The sequence below is a fragment of the Lepisosteus platostomus genome, chromosome 23 (assembly GCF_059453375.1).
Source record: "Lepisosteus platostomus isolate fLepPlt1 chromosome 23, fLepPlt1.hap1, whole genome shotgun sequence".
Classification (NCBI taxonomy): domain Eukaryota; kingdom Metazoa; phylum Chordata; class Actinopteri; order Semionotiformes; family Lepisosteidae; genus Lepisosteus; species Lepisosteus platostomus.
Window position 1 is genome coordinate 4,939,618 of NC_142633.1, and position 27,808 is coordinate 4,967,425.

General features: G+C 36.0%; 1 protein-coding gene across 2 annotated transcripts; it reads right to left on the reverse strand.

Moving 5' to 3' along the window:
* Nucleotides 1–1,077: 1,077 nt before the first annotated feature.
* cldn19 (claudin 19) lies at nucleotides 1,078–25,020 on the reverse strand. 2 transcript variants are annotated; one of them, XM_088616777.1, is made up of 5 exons: nucleotides 24,153–25,020; nucleotides 12,662–12,826; nucleotides 11,162–11,246; nucleotides 10,273–10,419; nucleotides 1,078–3,403 (listed from the first exon to the last, which is right to left on the reverse strand). In XM_088616777.1, the coding sequence occupies exons 1-5, from the start codon at nucleotides 24,373–24,375 to the stop codon at nucleotides 3,355–3,357; spliced, it is 669 nt and encodes a 222-aa protein (XP_088472903.1). In that variant the 5' UTR covers nucleotides 24,376–25,020; the 3' UTR covers nucleotides 1,078–3,354. The 2 variants fall into 2 exon arrangements, with proteins under 2 accessions (XP_088472903.1, XP_088472904.1); XM_088616778.1 differs by having other exon boundaries at nucleotides 1,078–3,918.
* Between the last annotated feature and the right edge of the window lie 2,788 nt (nucleotides 25,021–27,808).

The following is a 27,808-nucleotide window of genomic DNA, read 5'->3' on the forward strand; positions in this document are numbered from 1 at the left end:
AGCAAATTAAGACATTAACTGAAAATTAGTTAAGTCATTTACGGTAAATTTACTAAAAAATGTATTTGTTGAATGGTCCATGTTTTTCAGCTATTCAGCAAATGGATTTTTGCAACTATTTACCTATGAAGAAAACAACCTGGTTTGAACAGGGGGAAATGTCGAGCACACTGGGGATTTTGAATGGCCTGTAAGTTCATCCAGTGAATTTTTGTTATTAACATTACAAGAAGCAGTAGGTCCTGGTGGGCCAAGGTGTCTGCGTTCTCTTTGGATTGCTCTCACCTTATTGTCTGACCAGAGATTAGACCCAGGAGGCTGTCTGAGTGACTGTGATAAAAAATCAAGTGAAGAGACCATCTTAACTACTCACAATCTCCTTCACCCTTTCTCCTAGATTTTCGGTATGACAATGCTGTTCTGAAGTATAACAGATTGCCACTGCAATGTGTTGGAGGATAATGTCAGAGGTTTGAGTTGGAACATAGTTTAGCATGATGTTTTTCAGAGTCCAGTACTCCAATATGTTTACTTAACAAAAGAAGAGAAATATAATTTCTTTTAAGGTGCTTATAATGAATTTGGAGAGATAGCCTGTAGTTCTGTACCACTGTGTGATTGTTAAGGTTTGCCAGACCACAGATAATTACAGACTTTGTGGAATATGAATGGCTGGTAGTTTGTGAAATGACTGCTTGTGTCCTTCCCGTTACCACCAGATCCTGTGAAAAATACCAAGTTATATCTCAAGCAGCTTATTCTGAAGAATAGAGCACTTCACATAAATGAAAATATCTTTCATTTGCACTTTCAAAAGTATGTTTTGAAGACAGAGGTTTTCTTAAATGACAGCTTGTGCCAGTAAAAAAACACAGTGAGTTTACAGAAGCTGTAGTTTCTGAGGAATTATCCTAACAACACACTAGACTCAATAATGTATATGAAGTGCATACGTTTACAGTCAGCTGTAGTTGCAGTTTGAGGATAGGTTGCAGGTAATACTTTTTACTGGAGAGTTCACTGTACTTTTTTTTCCTTTCATAATCATACAGTATATAAGATATCATACAACAAAAATAAAGTTTACTAGTTTTAATATATTTCATCTTGATTAATTACAACAATGTATAATGGACAAAAGCAGCAATAATGAATGTACTTAACATAATTTTTGAACAATATTACCTTTTCAGCTAACAGTATAGGAACTATACTTTTAATGCAGTTTGTTTTCTTGGGTGTCAGCACAAAACAGCCATAGTTTATCACTGTGTATCACACAGAGGATTCCTTATCCAATGCCATATGAAATTAAATGAAATAATGGAACAGATATCATAAACCACTCTTCGTGTTTTCTGAAATTACACGGAAAACTTTTATTTGCCACAGGTGATCGTGAAAACACAGGCAAGAAAGATGGTCTGTTTCTCTAGGATAATACTAGGGATAAAATATTGTGTTTCAATTAGTTTTCATGCTGTTTGATGAAATATACAGTATCTTTTTGTCTCATTTTGGACTATTCCCATCTATATTTTTTTAAAGGAAAAATACAATTCTGATGCTGAAATCCTTAAAATGAAAAACTGAAATTGTTATCTTAGCATCCTGTTTGATTTGTCTAACAGTTTATAACTGATTTGTTTTTGTTCTGAGTGAAAAACAGTTCCTTGTGGCAAAATGTCAGATGCATATATGGTCCTTTATATTATTTATTTTTTAGAGCTGTTGTCAGACATTTTTGTGTTTGTCTGTTTTTTTGTAACCAACTGTACCTACTATTTCCTGTGCCCAGTATATAAAACTAGATTTCATTTATTGAGAAATAGAGTGAATGCTCTGAATATGTTCAACTGTCTACCACTTCCTAACCCCTAAATCTCCTCAAAGAAAGTTATACTACATTTTGTGTGTATTTTCTCCATTAAATTCTTGGTCTACTAACAGGATACCCTTCAAAACACACAATACATACAGTACCATGTTATCATATATAGGAAGAGTGGGAGGTTCATATTTTTGTAGCACATCTGTTCTGTATTTTGTGAGGATATTGTCACGATTACCATTAAGATTTTGTGTCAGAGCAGCCCTACCAACTAACTTAGGACACATTGCTTTAGATTACAGAAATTAATAAAATTTTTGCTGATGAACTTCAATGTTTAATCAGGTCACTTTAAAGGTCTTATGGCTACCCTATGGAACCATATTAGTGCTTAGACAGCCTGAGGGAAATTATGTTTTATGGGAAAGTCTGTTTTGCTTTTGGAAAATATTGTGCCTGTGCTTCTGAATTAGCCTCATCTCTAGAATGGAACGTACAGGGTACTTCACAGGCCACAGCAGAATGAACTCTGGAATTTGTACCAATTGCCTAATGATCACTGATCACTTTTAGTTTTTGATGGATACATTTGCATATTTAAGAATTTATCATTAGTATGTCCCAGGGCACAGAATTTTTGTAAAAGGGCATGAAAATGTGTATATATTATGCTATGAGTAATAATTATCACTGCTGGCATTTGAGAACTATTTTTGTCTCTTTAGCATGTTTTTTAAGTTGAAATGTTAAAAGTCGACTTCTTCAATTGAAGCACATTTATATGCTAGTAATAACCAATTAAGCTATGTTTCTTATTCACATAAGGAAGACAGAGCTAATTCCACCAAAATATACAGTATTCGTATATTCAATAACACAGAGATTAAAATCACTAAGAGGGTGGAAGATTCATTACATTCTCGTTAAAATTAACATTAGGATGCTATTCAAGTTGTGGCCAACTTCTACACAGCAATGTGCCTGCTGGGTCACTGAAACGGTCCAACAGCACTGAATTTTTCTTTCGGAATGAAAAGAGGTGTATTAAAGTCAGTTTCACCTCTAATTGATGTGTTTCATCAGCACACCAGTCATGTACTATACAGGGAAGCAGCTGTGGCAGGAATAAATTTCAATATCTAGAAGTCCCAGTAACATGTATTGTTCTTCGGAATGTAGCCATAAGACTTTTAAAAGAAAACAGATGAGAGTAAGTGGCTCCTGACCTGCCACTTAACTTTGGCATACAACCACACCAGCTGGGATAGAATTTTCTAATTATCAGGTTAATTTCCATACATATATGGTTTTTAAAATGGCTGTCCGTAAGCAAGCTTCATTTCAAGAACTAGATCCATTTGGGTGTGGTTCACATCTGGAGGCACTTTTATTGTCTTTATTTTTTTATTTCTATCATTTATATAGAACATATGTGGCTTTACATTTTGCCTGAAAGGAGTGCCATGTCTTTTGCAAAATCTAAACAGCATGTGACCAACGGGGGCGTAGCTCACTGTCCCAAACTACAAGTACTGCTCCCCTTTGTCGGGTGGAGAACTTTTTACATTTGGTCTGCAATTTAAGAGAAAAGAAAAAAAAACATGTTTAAGTCAATATACAGTTGTATTTGCAAGAAAACAAAACCAATAACAACCGAAACAATAAACAGATTCAGACTTTTAAAAATTATAAACATCATGACGTATGCATTAAAGCATAGATAATCAAAGTAGCAACATACAAACATGTTACTAGCCACATGTGCACAGGATGCAGCATCAAACCCACATTTTCATTGAGAGTGTCTTTGCCCACAAGTCCTACAAAACCAGTCCTCATTCACTGGGAGGTGAGGGCAATCGCGAGCAGACAGAGGGAACCTTGGTGATACTTTTTAATAGCAGATGCTGAAAGACACATCTATTTAGAGAGTACAATTTATACTATAGCGAGGAGATAAGGGTCCAAATTTTGAATCTAGGAAGGAACAAGGAAACGGAAAAGGTAAGTGGAACTTGGACAATCTTCGAGAAAAAAGGCAGGGGGTTGATCAGTCAGGAAAACTACTTTCGCTCAACAACTCAGCCCTGAATTAGAAAAAGAAGAGAAAGTCAAAGAACAGCATTAAAAGAGAAGGGAAGACACATTTTGATTTGTTCAATGTTTAGTAAAAGCAGATGAAGAAGACTACATCTTTTGTCTGCTGTGCAGAAGCCACAGTTGTGTTGTGTGAAAGGTTAAAAAACCAAAGACACAAACGGTTTTAATGATTCAGACTGTTTGTTTGTACTGCAAGTTGGTGAAGGGGACTCCTAAAAGCTGGTGTGTCTGACTAATTTCTGTTAATCTCTGGGGGAAGTTTAGAATGTTCTGGAAGATGGATGAGCCACAGATGAAACCAACAAACAAAGCATTCTCCTTTTATGTCTCTGCGTATGCAACGTTTTACAAAACCGAAACACTGCTGCATTGATTAAATCCTTTTAGCGAGAAAGTCAAGTGACAAAGCAATCTACTGCCGTGAATGTTCAAACACAAGTCAAATACAGAATATTGAGGTTGTGCTTCAGGTCCAGATTTCACAGTTTATTTGGGGAAAAACATTTCTAGTCCAGGGCTAGAAGAGGAGGCTTTCTGTTTGGGCATGACAGGGCTGTATTTATTGGGTGATTTGTCTGTCCTATGGCTGAATCTTAACCACTGTTCCACTGTAACCTCCAGTTAGGCTGACTGGCACAGCTCTTGTAGGTTGCATGTGTGCCAGCTAGCTAAGGCTTGAACCCTGATTCTAGTACCCTTGGGTCTTACAGTCAGTGTCCCACTGACCTCCTTGTTACTTTGGCATTTACAACTATTTTTTCAAACAACATATGCGACAGCTCCTAGCCTTCAACTCTCAGTTTTTGAAATACCATGTCTTGTTTGACCCCAATGAATTTAACAAACAACTTTGGGTCAATCTGTCCTCCAAGTCTTTCACAAACATTTCCCCTCCAGGGCTTTAATTGCCTCTAATTGTGAATAGGTGGGAAAAACACTCTATCAGTACTGTAATAAAGTCATATTCACTTTCACTGAAAGCAATAGACTTAAATGTGAGGGGGCCCATGACAATAAGAGCATAGGAAAGGTTACAAATGTGTAGAGGTCATTCAGTCCATCTACTGTATAACTTTATGACTTACTACCCATGTGCTTAGAGTAGAGCTATTGCTCTTAATTGTAAGAGCCAAAAACCATTATGAAAGATGAATTGTGACAAATTTTTAGGTTCCATGGCTCAAACATCCACATTTATTAAGACCTCAATGAAAATGAAGGGTTTCAAATCCATAAGACACAAGGGTACAGACTACAAGGGCTGGAAACTCTTGTTCTGGTTGAACTTTAATGCTGTACCTACAAACCATTTGCTTGTTTTTCCCTCAGTTCAGGATAAACAATATATCCAATATTTGATTTCAACCAACATATTGTGTTATGATGGGGGTTTTTGTTTTGAAAAGCTGATAGACATGGGAAATTCTGTGACTGGGAAATAACATGTGCATCTCCAGTTTTTTTAACTTTAAAATCTTAATACTGTACTGGCTGAGACAGAAGGTCTATTTTTCGCTTCCTGAAAGTCATGTACAGTAGCTGATTCTACTTAAAATTACAGCTCCAGACATTCTGAGATACAAAACGTAGACTTAACAAGTTAGTCCAAGCTATGAATTTGTTAATGAGAGCAAACCCTTTCAGTAAGGATTGTGACTGTCTTGCCATTTACTAATTTCATATCTGTACCTGAAGCATAAGGATAATACAGCATTTTCAATTATGATTTTCAAAAAACTATATAAAAAAGGAAATGTATCACCTTTGAGGCACAGTTATATTTTTTTGAAAATATATATTAACGTATTAAATAAACATCTGAGCTGCATGAGGCTTACAGCATTGTTTTCCTAAGGAATGTGACAAACATTTATAGACATTTTAAATATAACTGCATATATATTGTTAATCATTTTATATTTATATAACAGTGCACAATGTGTTTTGTTTATTCTCCCTCTTTTTTCTACTTCCTCTTAAGATTTCAGCCAAAAATTATAAAAATATAGAAAGACCTGAAAATACTTGTAAATATACTACACTGTAACTACACTGCATTTGCACTGTTTTGAGCTTCATAAAACAATTACAGAAATGAGTAAGTTTTTAACAAAGCATTAAGACTTTAAATTCAAACTAAGGAATTGTATTTAACAAATCTTGCAATAGATGAAAAGGCTGTAAAAGATGTCCTGCCCTGGCTGTGTACTGTAGGTGATTAATATTCAGCAAAGACGTTTGAGTAGGGAGCTGTGTCAGTGTTACATTCAGTGGCCTGGCAGCCAGAAAAACTAAGAAAATGAAAGTATGTGTTTCAGTAGAGTGAGCCATTGATGCTTTTCTTCCTCAATTAAATGTCTCTTGAATTCTATTTAAGAGATGTTAAATTTGGCTATGTGTTATTACATAAGGAGGCTGTGCTATCAATATTATTGATTGTACTGTGTCAGAAAAACAATAATTGTAAAACTGAAAAATTACAATCACAAACTTTAATCTCAAAATGCAGGCACAATTACATTTCCTTGTAAAAAGATAAAAAGCACAAAATGTTCTTTACTGCTTCTCTGTTATGCAGAGTTTAGAAAGCACTCCCCTGTTTGTATAATGGAACTGTGTATTTGTGAAAGCCATAATTTGCCAGATTATTTCTGGAGAATAATGCATTTTGGTTTATGAATGAATTCATTTAAAGCTAATGGATTACCAGTGCATCAATGCATGTGCTGCTAGAGTTGGGCTTGGCTGGGGTAAGTCAGTTTGTCATATTTAGATATATAGGCAGAAATATTCAGATGTTATAGTAAACATATACTGTAATTATAATATACAGTCTTTAATCCTTCTTAATTGGTCTTTAAGGTTGGAAAAATTATGTTATCTTGCTGTATTGCTAATATTGGGCTGTGATTGCAGTACATCTACTGTTGACAATTGCAGTGCTTGTTTACTGTTTTTTGTTTCAGTTTGCAAAGTACAATGTGCCTTTTGTTCTAAAATGAGAATAAGCTTTAGCTGTGCTAACACCATTATCTCATATCAGAGTACAGACAGATAACATCTTGACCAAGGGAAACCCATCTTCAGGCCATTCAACTCAATTTGTGATCGCCGTACCCATTATTTGCTATACAATTGGAAAATCATATTGCAAGATTTTGACATTTTGTTTTCAAAGTAGATTCTGAAATAGTTCAGAAGTGTGAGATCTCTATAATACATGGTTTGTGGTATGGCAATTATTCCAGAATGCTTTGTTTGTCTCTCAATGTTAAACTCCGGAGTTAACAGATCATTAAGACACAGCTTGTGATGGGTATTAAAGCAAGTTTATAGTGACTGTTTTTTTAAAGATATACAAACAAATGGGATCAGATTAATACTGCATTTAGGAGATTTCACTTTTCCACTCTGATGCAATTGATTTCTGATTAAGCACTGTACCTCTTCAAAATTAAAATCAGAATTTTAGTTTTGTGCAAGACTTAATCATACCTCCAAACACATGCATCTGTGCCTTCCTCTAGCTGATGTTTGGAGAGATGAAAGAAATGGAGCCTTAAATTTGATTCATTGACAGCAGTATCTGTGTATGGTAGGTATTCTGACCCAAATTTTGAAAATGGTACATTATGGCAATAAAATTAAAATGGGGACTGTGTATAGGATTATATCAAAAAAAAGAAAATGTTTAAATTAATTTAAATTACTGTAGCTGTTCCTGATTCATTTAAAATGTTTCATATAAAGTTAGGAAAAAAGGTTTGAGCTAGACTCCAAAAATTGATATAGAATTGTTTCCTCTTTATCAAAAATCAAAGAATTACAAAATGTGGCAACTTTGCTGGAGCTTTTTATTCGCAAACTTTTGTTATTTTATTATCCTTTTTGTAAGTTTTCATCATACGTAATATAGATATTCCTAATTAAGGTCGGTGTACCTTAATCAACATGTGAAAAAGCCCCCATTGAGGAAGTGTGATAATTTATGTTTCCTTTTACCTTTGGAGAATGGTCCCACAGAATTCAGTTGCATCACAGAGAGCAAAAAGCTCCTAATTTCCAAGACCTTCAATGCAGAGGCAGCCTGGCTCTCCTGTTAAGTCATGTGGAACAGTCAACCAGAGTTCCAAAGCTGAATGCAAGCCAGGCAATAAAAGTAACATCTGAAAGGGATGGCTATTGCTTTTCATCCTGTTTTGTTCTTGTTTTTCAACTGCAGCTCTGACTGCTGTCGGCTTTTCTCCATGGTGATTACACCGCTGTTTACTTCCCTGTTGGGGACTTCTGCTCTTAATTTTCTTTAGTGTTTCTTAATACAGTAACCTCTGGGGTGCCCACACAAACACCCCTCGAGTTTCTATGTAAATTGCACACATCTCTTTCCAAACCCAGCCCCAGAAATCAATCACTGTAGATGGAATAAACCAATGTGATCATTTGATTTTGCTGATCAGTTTGAAAAGTGATATTAATCAAAATCAAAATTAATCCATTATAAACCATATTTGTTCCTTTTTTCCTAGGGAAAGAAGGTTCATAGCTGTTGTGTTTTCCTCTCAGTTATTAAATAAAACTTGACTGACATTGTTTTAATTTATTGCAAAGTTAGAATATTAATGATAGGCCAAATGTGATACCAGTTTCATTCCTCAATAGCGGCAGAGCAGAGTGTATTTTCCCTTGTGTTAACAGCACCTGATATTCAATTCTTTAATATGATTAAGAATCTTCTATTGCCTAATTCTGCACTTAAGATAAAAAGATCTTAACATTCATGTAAATAAACAAACATTAAAAAAGTGCTAGTAATTGACTTCTTGTCTGATGCATTAATAAAACAAGATCTGATTTTTATAACTATAATAGTTCTTTTAAACTGCACCAATTAAGAAATTAAATCTGCCAGCCATTTGTATCCAGTCTAACAATGAGTGAAATTGTCAGGTCCATATCTGGACAAAGTTGGGCTAAAAACTGTTTGCAGAATTATGAATTAAACAGGGTAATATCCTCACTCAGGGCTTCAAACCCAGTTTCTGGTGAGAAGGGGGGGTTTACTTTCAAATTTGTCTCTTAGCTCAGATAACCTACAGTAATTATTGGCTCAACACAATATCGTTTGAGGTCTTTTTACGATGCAAACAATATTCTATGTTTCTACAGTGCTTTTCATCCAGAAGGATGCCAAAGTGCCTTAGATATACTTTAGGAGGAAAGTACTACACTGCTGTACATCTGAAATCACCACTGAAGTACTACACTACATCTGAAATCGAGGGTGAGAAACACAATCAAGCCTGAGCAGAAGCAGTAGGTTTTTCCAGTATCAAATAGCTCAGGCAATTAACTGAGTGCTGGGTTTGATCAAAAGCCTGTGGTCCTCAGAGGACTGGGTATGACCCTCTTGTCCTATAATGGGTTTCATTGTAGAGGTGGGTCTCATTCAGAAATACTGAATACTGGAGCCCAGAGCTCTAGGCTTTTAATCCAAACAATGTTTCTGTGGTGAGGAACAACATTTTAAATGAGTAAGTAGTGTAGTAAATCGTTGCACTAAAATTAGTCCTTAGTTCAGTCAAAAAATGATCCATTTTAATTTAAGAAGATTCATGAATATCTTAAAACAGAACTCCGTCTTCCCATTTTTCTGAGGATGATTTTTACTTCATGACATGAGAAGCAGCTTTTGTCACCAAAATATAAAGCTTCTTTGGTGAGCATGTGAAAATTGTTATACTTTACATCAGTTGAATTGTTTACCACTATACATTTGGTTGTAAGCTAGAAGATGTGTTTTGTTAAAGTGAAAAAGGGTACTACTTTTCATAAAGCACCTCGATCGGTCATATGGAAATCTTTTTGGCATTTTGCTGTTTTAATGAACCTTCTAACAAATTATAAAATTATTCCCACTCTTTGGGCTCTGTTTTCTGGGAGGAGACTAGAGGGAGTCTGACTGAGATAATTATCACTTAAAAGTGAAAGCGACGTGCAAGAAATAAAAGATTGTAATTCACCTAATGGCAGAGGAAAGTCATTTTCACACATTTTAAGTGTTCATTTTGCTTCGCATTCATATGCAAAACCCATTTTGCACTAGTAATACACAGAAAAATGAATGCATTCTTCCCACTTAATCCTCTAGATCTGAACCCAAACAATTTACCCTATGGCCTGATGGTTTTTTTTCTTCCAAATTTTTGTCCAGCATGGAAGCAGGAAACAGGGGTGTAATCATGGTGGGATTAAGGAACTCCGGCCTCGACTGTTTTACAGTCTCTATTCTCTGCAGGGTGGTGGTTTCTCTGGGGTATGTGCTAGTATTTATTTACACGTACTCCCTGGCTGTGGAAGGCTGCGATTGCCTGTAGTACTGCTGCCCTCTCCTCTCCTCGTTGGGGCAGGAGCAGCAGAGAAAGGACCCCCCCAGCATAGTCAAGCTGGCGGCAGCCCAGCCCACAAACAGAGCTGAGCCAAATTCGTACCTGGAGCAGAGAGACAGGAAGAAAAACCGCTCTTGAATTATTTTGCTCAGACTCACTTGCTTCTGGGTGTCAGCCATATCACTCTCAGTTTGGGATCTGGGACCAGTTATTAAGGAACAAACTAGCTGGACAGACTAAATGACCTCTGATAGCAATTGCTTTCTCTAACAGATAGTGACAGAAATCTTTGTTCTTGTGTAGATGAGTCTATTACACAAAAAAGAGACCTTAACAATAGTCACATTTAAATGCATAGAGTTTAGAGTTATCTGTAATTGGATTCAATGTGTAGTCATACAGCTCTTTCATGAAATATAAATCTAAAATAAATTTACAAGTCCTGGACCAAATAATAAAAATTAAAACATTTGTTAACCCTTATTTTTCCTATCAAGATTGATAAAGAGTCAACATCTGCAATCAGGCATATAGACTTTGTTAGGTACGTGCCATTCATTAGTATGTGATTTTACGCTTGCAACATTTAGTTTAGAAGGGACAGCATTGGTAGTCTTGAACTTTACTATTTTCTATTGCTGGCATGGCATTCAGGTCAATTAAAATCAAAATAGGGGGATATTAAGATGAAATCAAAACATTCTAGAATACATACAGTATAGAGAATTGTGTAGTTTGATTTTTTCTTTGGCTAATGGATTAAGGAGCAGAATAAACACTGGGTAGAGCAGTATGTAACGTTAACACTTAAATCATCCTGGGAACAGAATAAATTGTGATTTACCTGGCATTTACAGGTGTGTTTGGATTGAAGAACTGATGGGAGACTTGTGTGGCATACCATGACACAGACACCAGTGTGCACAGCCCTATAGGGAAAAAAAACATAAACATGTAGAGGAAATACATCATAAGAGTGTGCTCATATGTTTACAAAGTATGAGAAAATGGTTACTTTTATCACCACTAGTCCCGTTCACTAATTGAAATGTAAATGTTTTCTCTCCCATTCTCAGTTTCCTGATATTTTCTGTTCAAAGATTTAGGTACAGTACATGTACTCAGCACAATAAACCTATAAACCTATCAATTAACAATAAATGTTTTCCATGATCTTTGTCCAGGTACATCTGAGTCAATGAAGTGTGGAACTGTGGAATTCTTCCAGTTGTGGGATAGCATTCAATTTACTTCAGTTTTTCATCATGTATGTACAGTATCTCTCACACTGATGACCCAATTTCTTTATTTGTCTTTTTGATTGTGAAGATTACTTAAACATGTATGCTATACATGTATGTTTCTTATTTTTAAGGGGCTTATGCTGTGTTAAATGTATAATCCTATTGTACATGTATTGTGTTATGTCTTTAGCACATTTCCCATCTGGGACAATAAAGGAAGTACTGTACTGTAAGTAATTGTGGAATTGTCCCAGTTATGGAATAGCATTCTGTTGTGTAATTGTTTCAGTTGAAGAATTGTATGTTTTTAAGTAAGAATGACAAGGCAATTACATACGTTCTGGAATATTTCACACAGCAGTTTCTAACCCTAAACTAAATCAAAATGTTTCATACTTTCTGGAGATGTCTAGGGCAACATTTGAAGCCCATAATGTCTCATCACAATAATAACGAGAAAAATCAGAGTGCACTATTTCACTACAGTAAGATTAACAGATGTTTTCTGGTGTAGCAAATCATAACTGTTGTGGGCTCCAGTGTGGAAATCCCCTCTGATCTTACCTAAATCCAAGAGGACCTTCGACCCCAGTTCACTCAGCTTGTCAATCAAAACTCTTGAAAAGGGAATCACTGCTTAGCTCAATGTCTTTCACATTATACAGTATGTTGTGAATTCCTCCACCTGCTCCATCCTTTACCATATTACTTTAAAACTTGAACTTAAACTTTATTGCCATATGTAACCAGTACAGGTACGAGTATAATGGAATGTAAAACACAAGGTGCAGACAGTGCATCAAGACAATATACAAACTGTAGACAATGTACAAGTAAACAAGTAAACAGTTTGAATGTAAACAATGCAGACATGTAATCAATGACTGCAATAAATAAGATAACAGTGAAGAAAAAATCACTTTATGCAGTTGGAGAGGATTCCTGCCTATTTAAGAAACCAGGATCCACTGGTCCCAAACTAAATGGGCTAAGACGAACATGCACTATATTGTCAGAGTGCACATGTTGGATTTTTATTTTCCACTGTTTTTACAATTTCTAAATGTTGAGATTTGAGGCAAAAAATGTCTGAACCTCACCTGCGAGGAGGAAGAGGACTCCTCCCGAGACTGCGATTCGGCCCTTTGTGATGGGATTGTTATCTCCCACTTTTGTGCATTTCATCCCCACCACACTGACAATGATCGCAATGAATCCCATCAGCACAGACACTACCATCAGAGCCCGACATGTCTGGATATGAACTGGAACACAAATAAGAAAACCATGCAAATTAGTGAATTACAGACTGAACTACACAGCACAGTAAAATGTGCACCTTTCGTGAATATGCTCTGGGAGATAAACCAAAAAATACAGACTATATTAAATTAAAGTTGTGGACAGTGAATGAGCAAGTAGTGTATGATAGCTAGTCTATTAGCTAGATGTAGTGGATTTAGGAATTAGTGAAGTGCCATCTTTTGCTTTTATATTGCAAGGTTTACACTCGAGGTACTCATGGAATATCACTCCAATATCACTTTTATTATATCCAGTTATAATACACAGGTGATGAGCTTTGTTTGGTTAGTGCCAGGTGTTCAACCCAGAGAGTTCAGTCTTTCTTTCATCAGACCAGTAGTCTCAGGGTCTGCCATGTGCCTTCTTACAAACTTCACTGTGTGGTATTACCTTCCACCCAGCCTATCCCCCATAGAGGATGTATTGATCTGTGTTGTACCGCAGAGCCTGTTGTCCTTGGATAGCTTCTATGAACTTAGCTGTGGAACTCTGTAGTTGTGTCAGGGTGGTCATTGGGTTTTTGGTCACTTCTCTGATTGACTCAGTTGCTCAGTTTGGGAGGATGGCCTGCTCTCAGAGTCTGGGTGTTTTTCTCTTTCCATTTCCTAATTCCGAACCTAAAATCTGTCAACACCTTAGATATGTTTTTATACTCCCCACATACTGTGTTGTGTCTCCTCACAATTATATCACAGTGATTTCAGCAGAGGGCCCTTAGTGTATTCTTCTGAGATCATGTCCACAAACTGAGTTAACCATTTCAGTATTCTCTTTTAAATTAAATGTAAAACCTTAACAGAACCTTTGTTCTTCCTTAACATTATAGAGTAATTTGCGTAGATCAGTAAAAGAAAAATCCCAGATGAATTTTTATTTAAATTTGCAACATAACAAATTATGAATAAATCCAAGGGTATTGAATACTTTCTGAAGGCACTGTCTATACTGTACATACAGTGCAGCCAGAGTGGTATGAGCAGTGTGAGATCTGTTTGAAGAGCAGAGGGTTGACCTACTTCTACGTTTCTTCCTGCACCAGACTCCCTTGTCATGTGAAGCCTTATTCCTTGTGATCATTGCCACTTACAGTACTTCTTATACCCCAGCATGGCTGGATGTACTTGTCATAGTTCACATGCCCTGAAGTCCTGACACCCTGGTTTCATTTCAGGATGTAGACTAGTATACAGTAACTGATAGATAACTTTGATTCTTTAAGATATACGTACCACTCAAACAACATATAGATATATCACAAGTTGTTCCCTAACTTTTGTGTATGCATCTATTGAACTTTTCCTGTTTTTTCCTGGGTCAATTTAATTTGAAAATCGGGAGCAGAAGTATAGTTAGATTTTCTGGAAATCCCATTTTTTGGCACTGCTCTCTATGTCACTGTATAGTTATGTTGTCCCTGCTTCTTTGAATTCCATGAATAACCCACATAGAATTCAGAGGTCCACTAATTCCGTAGGAGTGATGTATTTACATGTCTCATACAGATGGGATTAGTTTTCACAAAGGGGGATTTGTTCTTGCTTGTGCCACAGCCTTTGTTTAAGGTTCATAGCTCAATATTTGAAGAAAAAAATGTTTTAAGCTTCAATTCTAGTTTATACCTCCCACATCGAAGTCTTTAAACAGTCTCTATATTTCATCAAGATATACAGTATGATTAGGATTTTGAAATAGGGTAGCATTCAAGGTTGTTATTTGGTTTGGAAGGATATATAAATCATTTTTGTTGTCCTGCGTATGAGCCATGATTATTTTAATATGTTTGTGCCTTCAGTCAACTGAAGGGTTTTGTGAGAGACAGTGGTGATCTAATATCAAAAACATTAATATCAAGAACATTAACAGTGTATTTATTAGAAGAGCAAAAGAATTATAAAATCCATTGGTTTAAAATAAATGAGAACACCAACGCTTAAAAGCGTTATGTAGTTTTTATTAACTGCTCCTGGACAAAAGATAACATTCATTCTCCTGCTACAAAGAAGCAACAATAACACTAAAAAGCAGCTATGGAACATTTCTGTTCAATATATACTGTAGCACAAGCTGAGGTTTTAAAGTGAAACTAAAATGGCTGAAATAATCCACTTAGAGAAGAAGCAAAACCACAGTGTTCTCCAAAGCACTATGTTCTCCTGGTTTCTAGATCAGCCTTCAGGCTTCCAGAGACATGCTGGCCTGGGTACTTAGTGTTTTTAAACTGTCCCTGTGTGCTTGTGTATTTACTGTGAGTGCTCATGGTGTGATGCCACCCTGCACACTGTGTTTCTGGTGTGGGCTCCAGTGTGCCACACCCTTTATAAGGAATTAGAGGCCTTCTGATGCAGATGGATTTCATCCCCACCACTTTACAGTAAATCATTGTCTGTAAAATGCAAATCAATTATTAAAGTTAAACTTGTTTCATAGAATATTGTTTCTTTGGAAAAATAAGCATTTTCAGTTTTTACATTTTGCTGATCATTTAGAATGTTCAACCAGTGAATAACATACAGTATACTGGAAAATAATAGTTTCTCTTTAACTCAGAATTTATGAGTCTGCTATCAACTTTATGGCTATTTCTGTGAATATGTTTGTGTCTTAGAACATGTCTTATACATCCACATAAGCACTCATAGCTAAAACTGGTGTCATATGGTTCAAAATTCAAATTGCAGTGCATTTGAAAAACATATTTTGTGCCAATTATCCCAGCTTTCTTTTTTCAAAAGGTGCGGACCAGATCATTTTCAATGTGCAATATGCTTTTCTTGCCTTCATCCATGCAAAACTCCATTTACCCTGGTGAGGGATTAGGTAAGCTGAAGTCTATGGCAGAGCTGAGAGGCACAAGGCAGGGCTGAAAACACAGCAGTTCTCAACTGGAACAGGATGCCAATAATTCAAGGGGTCATGAAGAATTGGACAATGTAGAACAGTGAATGAAATCTCACCAACATGTCTTTTGGAGGTTAAAGGAATCAGAGTCCACAGCAAAAACCCACACAATCACATGGAGAGGAAAGTCCACATACCTATAGACAGACTCCAGAGGCCAGAATCAGTACACAGAGTCCTGAAACTCAGAAGTGGCAACACTAAACATCACATTATCATGGACCCTAATGGGACCCTTATGCATTACCACTTAAATTCAAATGTAAAGAGTTTTATTGGTATGACTGGTGGCATATTAATAACACCATAATAAAAGATGCACAGACTACACTTCATTTATACTGTAAGTGAAATCATACAAAACATAAACTCTTCAGTCTTATGTTCAACTGAATGACAGAAGGTGCATGTTTTGTTATGAAAGTGTCTGGTTATGTTTAAAAAAAACACTGAGTATTTCTGAATTTTGAATTGTCTTTTTTAGCGCCATCACTACCCAGGACTCCTGCATGTTAGTGGCTGGCCATTTGGCATAATGGGTTTGTTTGAGAATGCCGTGCCAGGAAAACTTTAATTGAACTGAAAGTGAATTTTACATGTAACTTTTAGGTTTACACACTCTCCATGAATAACTTTCACTTCCTTGATACAACAAGTACCATAAATAGAAACATAAAGTGCTGACTACAAAGCACAGACTGTTATTGTTGTTGTACAACATGTTATCTGATGCAAGTGAAAACAGTATCAAACCATTTGACATTGAGTCTCATGGGAGTCCCTGAACTAAAATATTTTAATCATATAAAACAATTAATCACATTCCTCAAGAAAGGCAGCTTGAGTGCCAAGCCTCCCACCATCTTCAAATAAAATGCCAAGCCTGGCGGTGCCTGGCTCTAGTCAAGAGGAGCCCAACAGCATTTGCTAATGCAGTCAGTAACATGTTCCAATAAGGTGTTCATTGTACTTTCTTTTTTTCCAGCTTACATTGTTTATTGTGATATCATGCCACAATTGTAGCCATGTTGCAATGGCTATGATCCAGTGTCCCAGTGTCAAACAGCCAGTTCATCTTCAGCCTTAGATTTTGAGATTAAGCAGCAGGATGTATACACCATACAATTATCAACTTTTTTTCTGTTCAAATCATGAAGTTGATATCTGCAAAACCATTGCATTCTTTTCAAAATGGAAAAAAATATCTGTGAATTCATTAACCTCTCAAGCAAAGAAAAAAAGCTTTAAGAAGGCACTGTGACGTTTTCTCTTTTTTTATGTCATAGTCCACTGCACAGAAAACACTCACTACTGTATTTAAAAGTATAAAAGTATACAGTATAATGATTTTCAGAAATACTGAGGAACAAAATCTACTACAGTTTCTAGAGATCAGCAGTTTCTATAAATTTAAGTCAGTTACATTTTTTTAATTTGACTATTTCTGACAAGGTTTAAAATTTTAATATGAAGATGATAAGGAGCCAAAATACCTTAAAAATTAATCTAGGTCAGTAAAATGTGTTTAATTTCCTTTGCAAATTACAAGTTATAAGAAAACAGTATTTTTTATGCTATAATTTAAGTAAATGTTCAAAATCATAAAATTATATACTATATGTGTTTACTGTAGTTAACGGTTTGAAAAATACAGCAAATTGCTTTTATAGTTTCACAGAGCAGTGTGCATTGTAACTGTTTAGTATTGTTCAGCCCTGCAAAAAAGACTCTCCTTTGAGCACAGTTGGCTATGCTATGGTCTATGAAAGATCTTGGCTTATCACAGATATTTCAGATGATTTTAGCTGGTGATGCACATACTGTACTATAACAATATATCACTCAATAAAAGACATCAGAGATTTATTTGAAATGAACACAATGCAGGATTTTAGCACTTAGTATGTAACATGAAGAAGAACTTGGAGGATACTGTTCTACAAGCAGTCCAACAGACATCTCCTCTCTGCCTCTACCACTGTGGGATGGGAATGGGATTAGACTCCCACTTGGAATATCACCCAGTGAATACCATTTGTCTGTCAAACACGGTGCTGTGTAATTTGTTAGCTTTCATTATGGGACGGTACCAAAGCTTATGCAGGAGACCTTCCATTCAGGAGTATAATGGGCTTGAGTGCAATATTTAGTGTTACTGGAAAGATTTATAACACCTCGTAATTTTTTTTCAATTATGTCCAGACATTGGAGTAACAGTTTTATTTAAATAGCTCCCCGTTCCAAAAGTGCTTTTTATTCAAATATCTCTCTTCCAGTGCAAAATAAGAATAAAATAACAACAATAAGAAGCATTACTAAAACCAATGAGTTATTATCAACTTAATAAAAGAATAAAGCAAAATAAAAATATAAAAAAGTGATTTCTTGAGCCTTTATCAAAGCACACAACACCTTTTTATGTATAGTCCTCAGTGAAACAGGCACAAACAGCTAGACAGCATAAAGATGTACAGAAGCTATTTATTTAATTCAGAAAATGTTAGAGGACTAACTTTAGTGACCTGTATTGATCCACCTTGGCAGAACATTTTCTGTGAACATAGATTTTATAATTATAATTAATAATTGCTTACACTTATATAGCGCTTTTCTACACACTCCACTCAAAGCGCTTTACAGGTAATGGGGATTCCCCTCCACCACCAACAATGTGCAGCATCCACCTGGATCAAATATTATATTATCAAATATTATACAGTATATAATGCAGTATCATACATATACTGTATATTAATATTGTAAAAATATTGGAGTTTTTTTACCAAACTGTTACAGTATGACACCTTCTTTGTGTCATTCTGAGAACTTAATACATACTTCATATAGAGTAGTGTTGTGCTGCCAGCACTGTTAGCAGTCATGTTTTTATCTTAACTAAATCCCAAAATCTTTTTCCATTGACTTCAATGGGTCAGTATAGTAAAGTCAGAGAAGCTGAATTACGCATCACTGCTACAGTATATTATTGGAATGTTGGTGTAGGAATGCCAAATTGCTGTTGAATGCATCACATCTTATGTAGGATGATTCCCTCAGGCAATGCAAAAAGCCACAAAAATTGCTCAAAGCAATTTTACTGTTGTCATTTCATAGCTGTATTAACAATTCAAGTTTTTGACAGAGGTGTGTTCTTTGAACACTAACATGAATGAGTTCAGAAGAACAATGGAAAGCTGTTAGACAATCAAAGGGAAACAATTGCTGTTCTAAATGAGAATTTCACTCAGGTGTTCGCTAAGGAAGAAGCCCCAGGCAGCAAAAGTACAAAGATCTTTATTAAATAGTACAGAATCAACATAAAAGAGGCAGAACTGTTTTCGGTACTTGAAGCACTCAAAATTCTAAGGTTCTAAAAAGGTTTTGCATGCAGCAAACAGACCATAAATACTGAAAGGGAAACATTAACCTGGAAGAGGCTACTTATAACACACTGCTTCTAAAACACTTTCTGTAGGTGTTTATGTTGACATTTACATCTTCTAGACAATGAAGGCAAGTAATGGATGAGGAAAATAAAAATATTAGATCACGTACAGTCAATAGCTTGTATATTGTGTACTATTTTACCGCATTATAGAAAATATATTACCAATCTGAAATCAGTTCATAGAGAAATATCCAGGGGCATTATTGAGTACTATATCCAATGGACATCTTTGAAATAAACAGTGAAAAGTGAACCAGAAGACAAAATTGGACACTGCTTGGAACTGCAGTTAAAATTGATAACAGGAGACATTTCTCTATGCAAAGTGTTATGGAAATCTGGATCACGCTACCCAGCCATGCTGTTAAAGCTGATATGCTGGCATCTTTACAAGACAAGAAATGGATGGATGACATTCTTGGCTCCACAAACTACTAATGACCAAATAAGCAAGACTCCAAAATACCAAAATACACATATGGACTGAAAGTTTTCCAAAAGGTCCTCTTTCCCTTATATAAGCCTTATTCAGCAATTACTGCATTAGATGTGCTTCAGAACTATCAGAGCAGAAGAAACATTTCCTATCCTCAAAGTTTTTACAGAGCTTAGAAAGGGTCGATTGCAAAAACATCCGTTGCAGTCATCAATGAAGGACAGTTCAGTTCTACAAAGAGAACTGTTCTTTCAGCACCACAGAATCGATAATTCTGCAGGTGCAACATCTTTTCTTCCTTTCATTATCAGTAAGCCACTTATCCTGGGGAGAGCCAAAAGCAACCAGAGTTTACAGCAGGAGCACATGCACAGGGGAGCTGTGAGCACACAGCTTCTCTACCCCTGGACAGGATTCGACAAACCTAACCAGCAAGAGCCACAGAGCCACACACCCGACAGGAGGAAATCAGTGCACCAAGAACTTCATTCTAACTCCTCAGAAAATATCCAAGGCTGGATTCAAGCCCAGAACCTTTGGAGCACTATGGTGGCAGCAGTAACCATCACTGTCCTCCCCAAATCGTTACTACAACAGTATGAGAACGATTACACAGTTGCTCAGAAAATTCCAATGAAAAAGGTCACAATACACATGGTGTGGCAACTGCATTGCAGGTTGGAGAAAAACTGAAGGAAGCCATCAGTAATGAAGTTATACAGGCACCTATTTCATTAACAAGACCTCAAGCATAGATACAATCCCAATGACCTCATATAGTGTTACAATCATCAACCTTGTAAGGATTTTTCAAAGAACACATTTAAAGTCATATTAGAAAAGCACATTGTGTTGCCAGTTAGAACATTAACACAAGCTATAATTACATTTTAAATATATTAGTCCAATGTGGTATCTGTATATGGCGTTGCCTTGTTCAGGGTTTGTCAAATTTGCTTTTGGCTCCTTGTGTTATTTTACAGCTTTGAGATTTGACTATGAAGTCACTATTTTCACTACCAGAGTATTTTTATTCTTTTTGTTTCATTTTGACTAGGGAATACTCTACCATTTTTAGAGAAGAAAAGAAATTAAGTTAAAATTGAATTGAACCTACAACATCTTTTGATTTAAATAAAAACAGTATACAGTATGTTGTCAAACACTTTAACAGTTTAACTGATTAAAATTGATACCTAACTGATTGATCCAATCAGTTTCAAAGGCATACTAAGTTCTTATTTTGTGTATGAAAAAAAATATTTTAGTTGATTACAAGCAAAACATCAACATAACAATTGTGTAATTAAACTTCACAAATGTACAGAAATTCTTATCCTATAACCTAGAAAGAGATAGCATTGACTTACCTTAAATCCTTACCTTACCTTAAATTATCTGAATTTAGAAAGCAATTAACAAAACAAATTAACAAAAGTAAATCAGTGTTTTCTTAATTGCATACCTCTTCTGTCTTTAGTTTCACTGTTATCATTGTGAATTAATGCAGTAACTTGAAGATGCAAACCACAATCTTTGACTTGCACAGAATTACACAGTGCTGTTATTAGTACAGAATTTCATCAATTTCATCAATTTCCCTAGGGGATTAATAAAGTATTATCTATCTATTACATAAATACCTTTCCATTTGATTCCTGAATATTTAATGTATTGTGAATAAACCATACTATACAATGAATGGAAAAGAGTGTCATTATCACACATATTAACTGATATACGTAATTATTTACAAATTATTTGTAAATTATTATTCTTAGAGGAATTATGTTCAATTTCATTTTACTTCTATTTCCATCATATCTTTTAATTATTCTTTCTACTAATCACATTTTACACCAAAAGTCTGACGATTTTCCGAAGTTACAAACTGTTGCCCCCAAACTTTATTTCAGTAGGTCTAGGTTTCTGTTGACTTTTATTTCATGTCTTCAATGATCATTTCTGTGAATGGAAACAGTGTTTGTCATGAGTGTGAGCTCTGCAAAGGTTGTACTAGTTCAGGTGGGTAGCTGCGCCAGCATGCGTAGGCTGCAAAGGAACAAGTAATAGGTTTATTCCATGCTGAAAAAAAGAAGAGAGAAAACACAACGTTTCGGCCGTGGCGCCTTCTTCAGGTGCCACCTGAAGAAGGCTCCACGGCCGAAACGTGTTTTCTCTCTTCTTTTTTTCAGCATGGAATAAACCTATTACTTGTTCCTTTGCAGCAACGGTGTGCATATCTGGATCACTTATTCATGATCTTTTGATCACTGAGGTTGAGTTTTAACGTATTAATTTTGGCTATTGACTTGCCTTATTTGTTTCTGTAGCAGATATAAAAGGGAATAGTTAAGCAGGTGTCTTTATACTGAAACATACTTATATTTTTCATACTGTATGCATAGGTGATTAATTGATACAATTCAGAACAGTGTATTGTTGGCAGACAACTAGTCTGGAAGTTAATAAACAGAGAAGTCTTTTAAAGATTTATAGTTAGAGATTTAGCAATTAATTCAACATTTAACTATAACCTATCACATTATTCCCTGGTGTATTTGAAATACCATGGAACAATACTCCAAATAACGCAAGCTAAAGGTTTAGTGGCTTGATTTAGGCTAGAATTCTTACCTACAGTTAATTAGTGTTTGGTGTTTGCTTCCCAGTAGTTACAGTAGACTGAAGAGTGTAGTCACAGAAATAGCAAACAATGTTTAGACAGAGAAAATAGGATTTACATTCTGAAAATAGCTGTGGCAGCTCTTCACCTAACAGTGAGCTTTTCTTCTCAAAACAACTGTTTTAACCACCAGAAACAAAGAACTGTTTATGAAAGTGACAGGCAAAGGCAGAGTGGAAGCCTTTGGGTCCTTGGAAAAAGAGGTATTTCAACTCATCGAATCATGGCGTTGTTTCATTTTTAGAAACTATAATATTCTTGGGGGGAAATTACAAAGTTTCAGCTTTGTAATAAAGAATTTAGCAAGAAAAGTGTTTCTGACTGCTGCAACTCCACCAAATAAGTCGGATGCTCTTTTCCTTTAATTAAGGACAATTTATACAGTATACACAGGAAATTCTAACCATTGCAAATTCATCCGCTATCACACTGATTCTAATTATTGGCCACACATTCAGTGGGTTATTTTACAAGAATATTTTTGCCAAACTCCTCAACAACAGACAAATAACAAAAATGTGCAACCTTTTACAGAAAACACTCATAAAGTGCAGATTCAGAAACTACAAGTTAAAACTCTTTTCTGAAAAATAATTTTAAAAAAGTACCATAATTTCCTTGATGTATAATACAGGTGCCACGCTGACGCAAACAGTTAAACTACAGTATTTTGCTAACATGAGAATTTTGTATTTCATTTATTTGCCACCCATTATGTTGTGCATATATGTTAAGTCGTACAGTACATAATATACCTTGCTGCTGTTTTATGACTGTAGTTTGCATTATTTATTATGTATTTAATGGTGAAATCACCAGCTTCACCAGTCATACTTAAGAAGTATTTAATACACTGATGACTGAAAAAAAGACGCACATTTAGTAAGAGGGCCAAGTGTTGATCATAAAATATGCACTAATCCATTGTCAAACCTCATATTCCAGCAAGCCCAGTTGTATACATTGGTTCCCAAAATTGCTATTTGAACAACAGGTGGTAGAAAACTCTGTAAGCTGCTTTGAATAAAAATGATCAGCTAATAATAATATTTTCATTTATTGAATGTAAGCTAATGTAGATGGTGAGCATGTTTCCTTTTACAACTTTAATTTCCAGACATTATGCTGAATGTTTAGAATTTTTAAATGCATCTATTTTAATTCTCAATATTTTAGTTAAATGTGAATATCATCCAACAACATTTTTTTTCTTTAACAGCCAAAAACACTTACCCCGAAAATGGGTTATAATAAGCGTTTCTGGTTTTTTTGCCCTCATTTAATTCGCCTCATTTTCAAAAACAAACTTTAGCTCTCTCCTCGCCACAATTATTCCAAGGATCTGGTAAATTCTCCTGCAAATGTATGAGAGCAGAGTACTCTTCCAAAACAAGAAACCAGGATGTCCATCCAAATCTGCCACATTTTCTACCTTACATTAAATTTCGACATATTTTCTACAAGATACAGTTAGTAAGACCTAAAGACACCATCAAGGTTATAGATCATTATTGTTTTTAATCACTATTAATATTATTTATTGATATCACTTATAATTCCATCATGGTACTTGAGCCGTCTTTCATATACAACTGTGCATAAATGTGCAAACTATTAGCAGTTTAATAGTGAAACTCCTTTAAAAAGATATGTTGTTACTTCCACCAATATGGTGCAGTGATTCAAAGAACAGAGATAAGGGTTTTAAGAATGTGTCTGATCACAGGTTCCCATATATTTACTAATGTGATTGTGTGTGTGCTGCTTAAACAAGATTAATGAACAACCCAGTGCAACACAGTTTTCACCAATACTTACCATCCAAAGACAGCAGGGAATCGAAGACCTTGCACTGCACCTGCCCGGTGCTTTGTGAGGCACAGGACATCCAGAGCCCCTCATAAAGCCCCACCGCAGTGATGATGGCATCACCAGCATAGGAAGACTGTTTCCACTGGGGCAGCGCTGTGGTCGAGATGATGCCAATCCACCCACCCAGTGCCAAGAAGTACCCAAGAAGCTGGAAACCTGAATTGGCCATTTTGCTCTTGAGTTAAGCAACCTTTCTTTTTCTTCTGGTTCTGTTGCTTCTTCTGTGACGTTTTAATCTTGAAAGTCCTCAAGATAGCTCAGCACTGTTCCCCAGAGCCAATCCTTCATAAAGAAAAGATTTGAACAGATGTCCCCCCCCCCCTCTGTGAGGACTGAGCTAGTGTGGCACCAGGTACAGTTTGTGCTCTTCTCCCACTAATCCAAACTACAGTCACTTTTGGATTTGAAACCACACAGCCAACAAAACAGATCTGAATCAATCGGCAGTATCTTTTTTTGTTGCCTCTCTAGTCAATTGCCAGTCCCTCTTTGTGCCACTCGTGGCCACAGCACACTCTGTCATTTGGAGGTTCCTCTTCTTCCCCTGCGGTCGAAAAGCCTGCGAATGGGAGGGCTACCCTGCATTCAGACCGGAGCCAGCTTCGAGGCGATGGTGACAGTGTCCCTTTAAGAAGCCCCCTGCTTGCCGGCTGGTGGACTAGTCTGTAGGTTTTCTCAGTGTGTGCAGCAGCCCAAAGGATCAGGAAAGAAGGCTGTTTAGAGCCTGCATAGCTTTCCTGTCACACTCCAGTGGGTCTGGAAAGCGCTGGAGGGACTGAACAGTAATAAAAACTTCACTGGGAGCAAGAAAGATCTTGATGGGCTGCACAGCTTTAGAATGCAAAAGGATAGGGGGGTGAAAGAGAGGCTGGTGATTGGTCTGCAGAGCTGCTAAGAGACGCCCACTGGAAGAATAAGAAATTCCCGGCAGTGCAATTACTAAACATACTGTACCATGCTAGCCATCTGAATGAAGTCCACAAGCAGACTGCAACCAAAGAAAAACCTTGACAAGAGCAGAGGAGTCCACTGCCACACAATCTGTTTCAGTTCTGAACTCCCTGAAACTGTATGGTAGATTCAAATACTTTTTGGAAAAGGCTAGGAAGTACCTACAGTTTATGCAGAGCACATGTTAATGTACATTTACTTTGCAATATGTTCACATTAGGTAGATTATTAACGGGCCAGGCAATTGAGTTTCAGCTACAGTAAATACACTTATGCTTGTTTGTTAGCACATAATAATGACATCACTTATTGATGTTAATTTAACTAATTTAATATTAGCTACCTGGCATCTTTTACCAATCATGAAACATCCCATTAACTGTTGTCTTTTTGTGGTGAAGGATGGGTCTTAATAAGGCGTCCAAATCAAATTCATCCACATTTACAGTTAATTCATGAACATCATCACATGAAAAACAGACACCTCAAGAGTTAAATGATAAAAAATAACACTAAACAGATGACGTTTTTTAAAATCATGTTCAGCAAATCTTTGTTGACCTGGCCTTGGTGTAAAATGAAAGTAAAAACTCTAATGAAAAATGTCTTTATTTTCTTTGTTTCTTTATTTTATTCCTTTAAATGTTGGCAATCAATGAAACACTGTCCTTTTAACTTGCTGTGGTAGCAAGGAGGAAAGTTGTGATGTGACTGAAATATTTCTACCTGTGTGTTTTAATCTTAAGAATTGATTGGCAGAATATCAAAAGATACAAGAATATGTATTTTTACAATTTCTAGTTTGTTTCTTTCCCTTTTTCATTAAATTTAAAGCTACACATAACTAAAATAAAACCATCTGAAACCACCCCACATGTGCAAATTAAAGTGGAAAGCCAGCTCTGGACAGCAACAATCTTGACATCATCATGGAAACCTTGAAAATGATGTTCTGTGAGAATGAGGCATTCAAGAGCAAGCCAGCAACTAAGTGCATTAATAAGAGACCAGATGCTGAGTATTAAAAGTAGAATTAGTAGCCTGCTTTAAAATAAGGAGATAATCCATCTTGTGTCACACAGTGAGGTGTTGTACATCATGATGATGATGATGATGATGAATATTTGTATTATTATTATGATAGTTGAAGAAAAGCTTTGTAAATATCCCTGCAATGAACTTGATTTGAGATTAAGTCCTTCTGGCCTCCCCAATGCAAACCTGACAAAATGCATCAAATTGTGATACATTTTCTGACAGTATTTTGCTGTACAAATATATCAACAAGGAGCCCAAAGCCACACGGGGAAAGATGGAGACATACTTAACTGTCACAATCATGTGTGAACTGTATTGATTGATTGAATGCATACTGCATTATTTTTGTAGAATGGGAAAAAATGAAAATTGTAGTTTAAGTGTCAGTATTTCATTTTTTTATTGAAAAGTTAAAGTCAGGAGTGGAAAATGTCAGTCAATGAATGGTGAAGATTTTTATAAAGTGAATGGTAGAAGGAAACAACAGGAAAAAAACACACTTAACACATACGTATTAATACACAATGTTTTCATTCTCATTAACCTCCCCCTCATATAAATAAAACACACAAAACTTTCACATCATTTTTTTCTTTTTTTGCAAATTAAAAATACTCCAGATATACAGTACGTCACACACATTGAAAGTGCTTTGATCCACAAATGTTTTCCTTCAGGATGGAGAGTACAGTGGGATACCACACCAATTAATTTAAGTGTATTAACTACATGCAAGCAAAGAATATCTATTCCGGTTAATACATTATTATACTATATGTACCACATTATTTGAAAATAGAACCATAGGGGAATTCCTGTACTACTGACCTTTGTAACTTTTAGACTTATGTTTGCTTAATACAAATTCACAGATCTCTGAAGTAATAACTAAAAGCTATAACTGTAATATCCCTTATAAATAATTTCATGTTATCATACTTTTCAGTAGCAGGCACTACTGACTGTAGGATTGTTGATACAGCCTTGATTATTCAGTACCTATTCTTCCCCTGAGCTGTATGACATCAGCACACTGCATGTGAAGGTACTGATTTACAGCAACCTTTCTCCTAAATTTCATGGAGGTCCTATAAGAGTTAAAAGGCTCATCACAGGTATATGAATGTGTAGGATATTTGTTCTCTGGTACCTTTTAAATATTTTTTTTACTGGAACTCTGAAACTTGCCCTCTACCATAGGTTTAGCTCCTGCTGACAGGTTTCTGTCAGAGATTCAACACAACTTGTTTACTTCGACTAATAAACCAGGAATCCTTGTACATTTCTCTACTGAGGAGAAGGAGGAAGTGCAGATCACTGATTTAACCAAGTTTCCAGGGTTTTTATAAAGGACGCAGTCTCCATGATCCATGTCAGAAAATAATTAAATCCTTTTCATGTGAAACTGAAAGGGAAGGAACTCTGCTAAGAGCGCCCTTTAGATTTGCAGTCATTGTTGGGGTTAATTATTTAGATAACCATGACCTCTCCAGCGGAGCCTCTTCCCAGTATTTACACTGGGCTGCAGTACAGTGGACTACGTGCCTTCAATGAACCCTCACAAACACCACTCACTCTTGGAGGGATTAAAACACCATGTGGCCATGCTTGTG

Coding starts and splice junctions, on each gene's coding strand:
- cldn19 (XM_088616777.1), bottom strand. CDS start 24,375: ATGGCCAATTCAGGTTTCCAGCTTCTTGGGTACTTCTTGGCACTGGGT. Junction 10,420..11,161: donor AACACACCTGTAAATGCCAG/GTAAATCACAAT, acceptor TCTCTGCTCCAG/GTACGAATTTGGCTCAGCTC. Junction 3,404..10,272: donor CAGCCTTCCACAGCCAGGGA/GTACGTGTAAAT, acceptor CTTAAATTGCAG/ACCAAATGTAAAAAGTTCTC.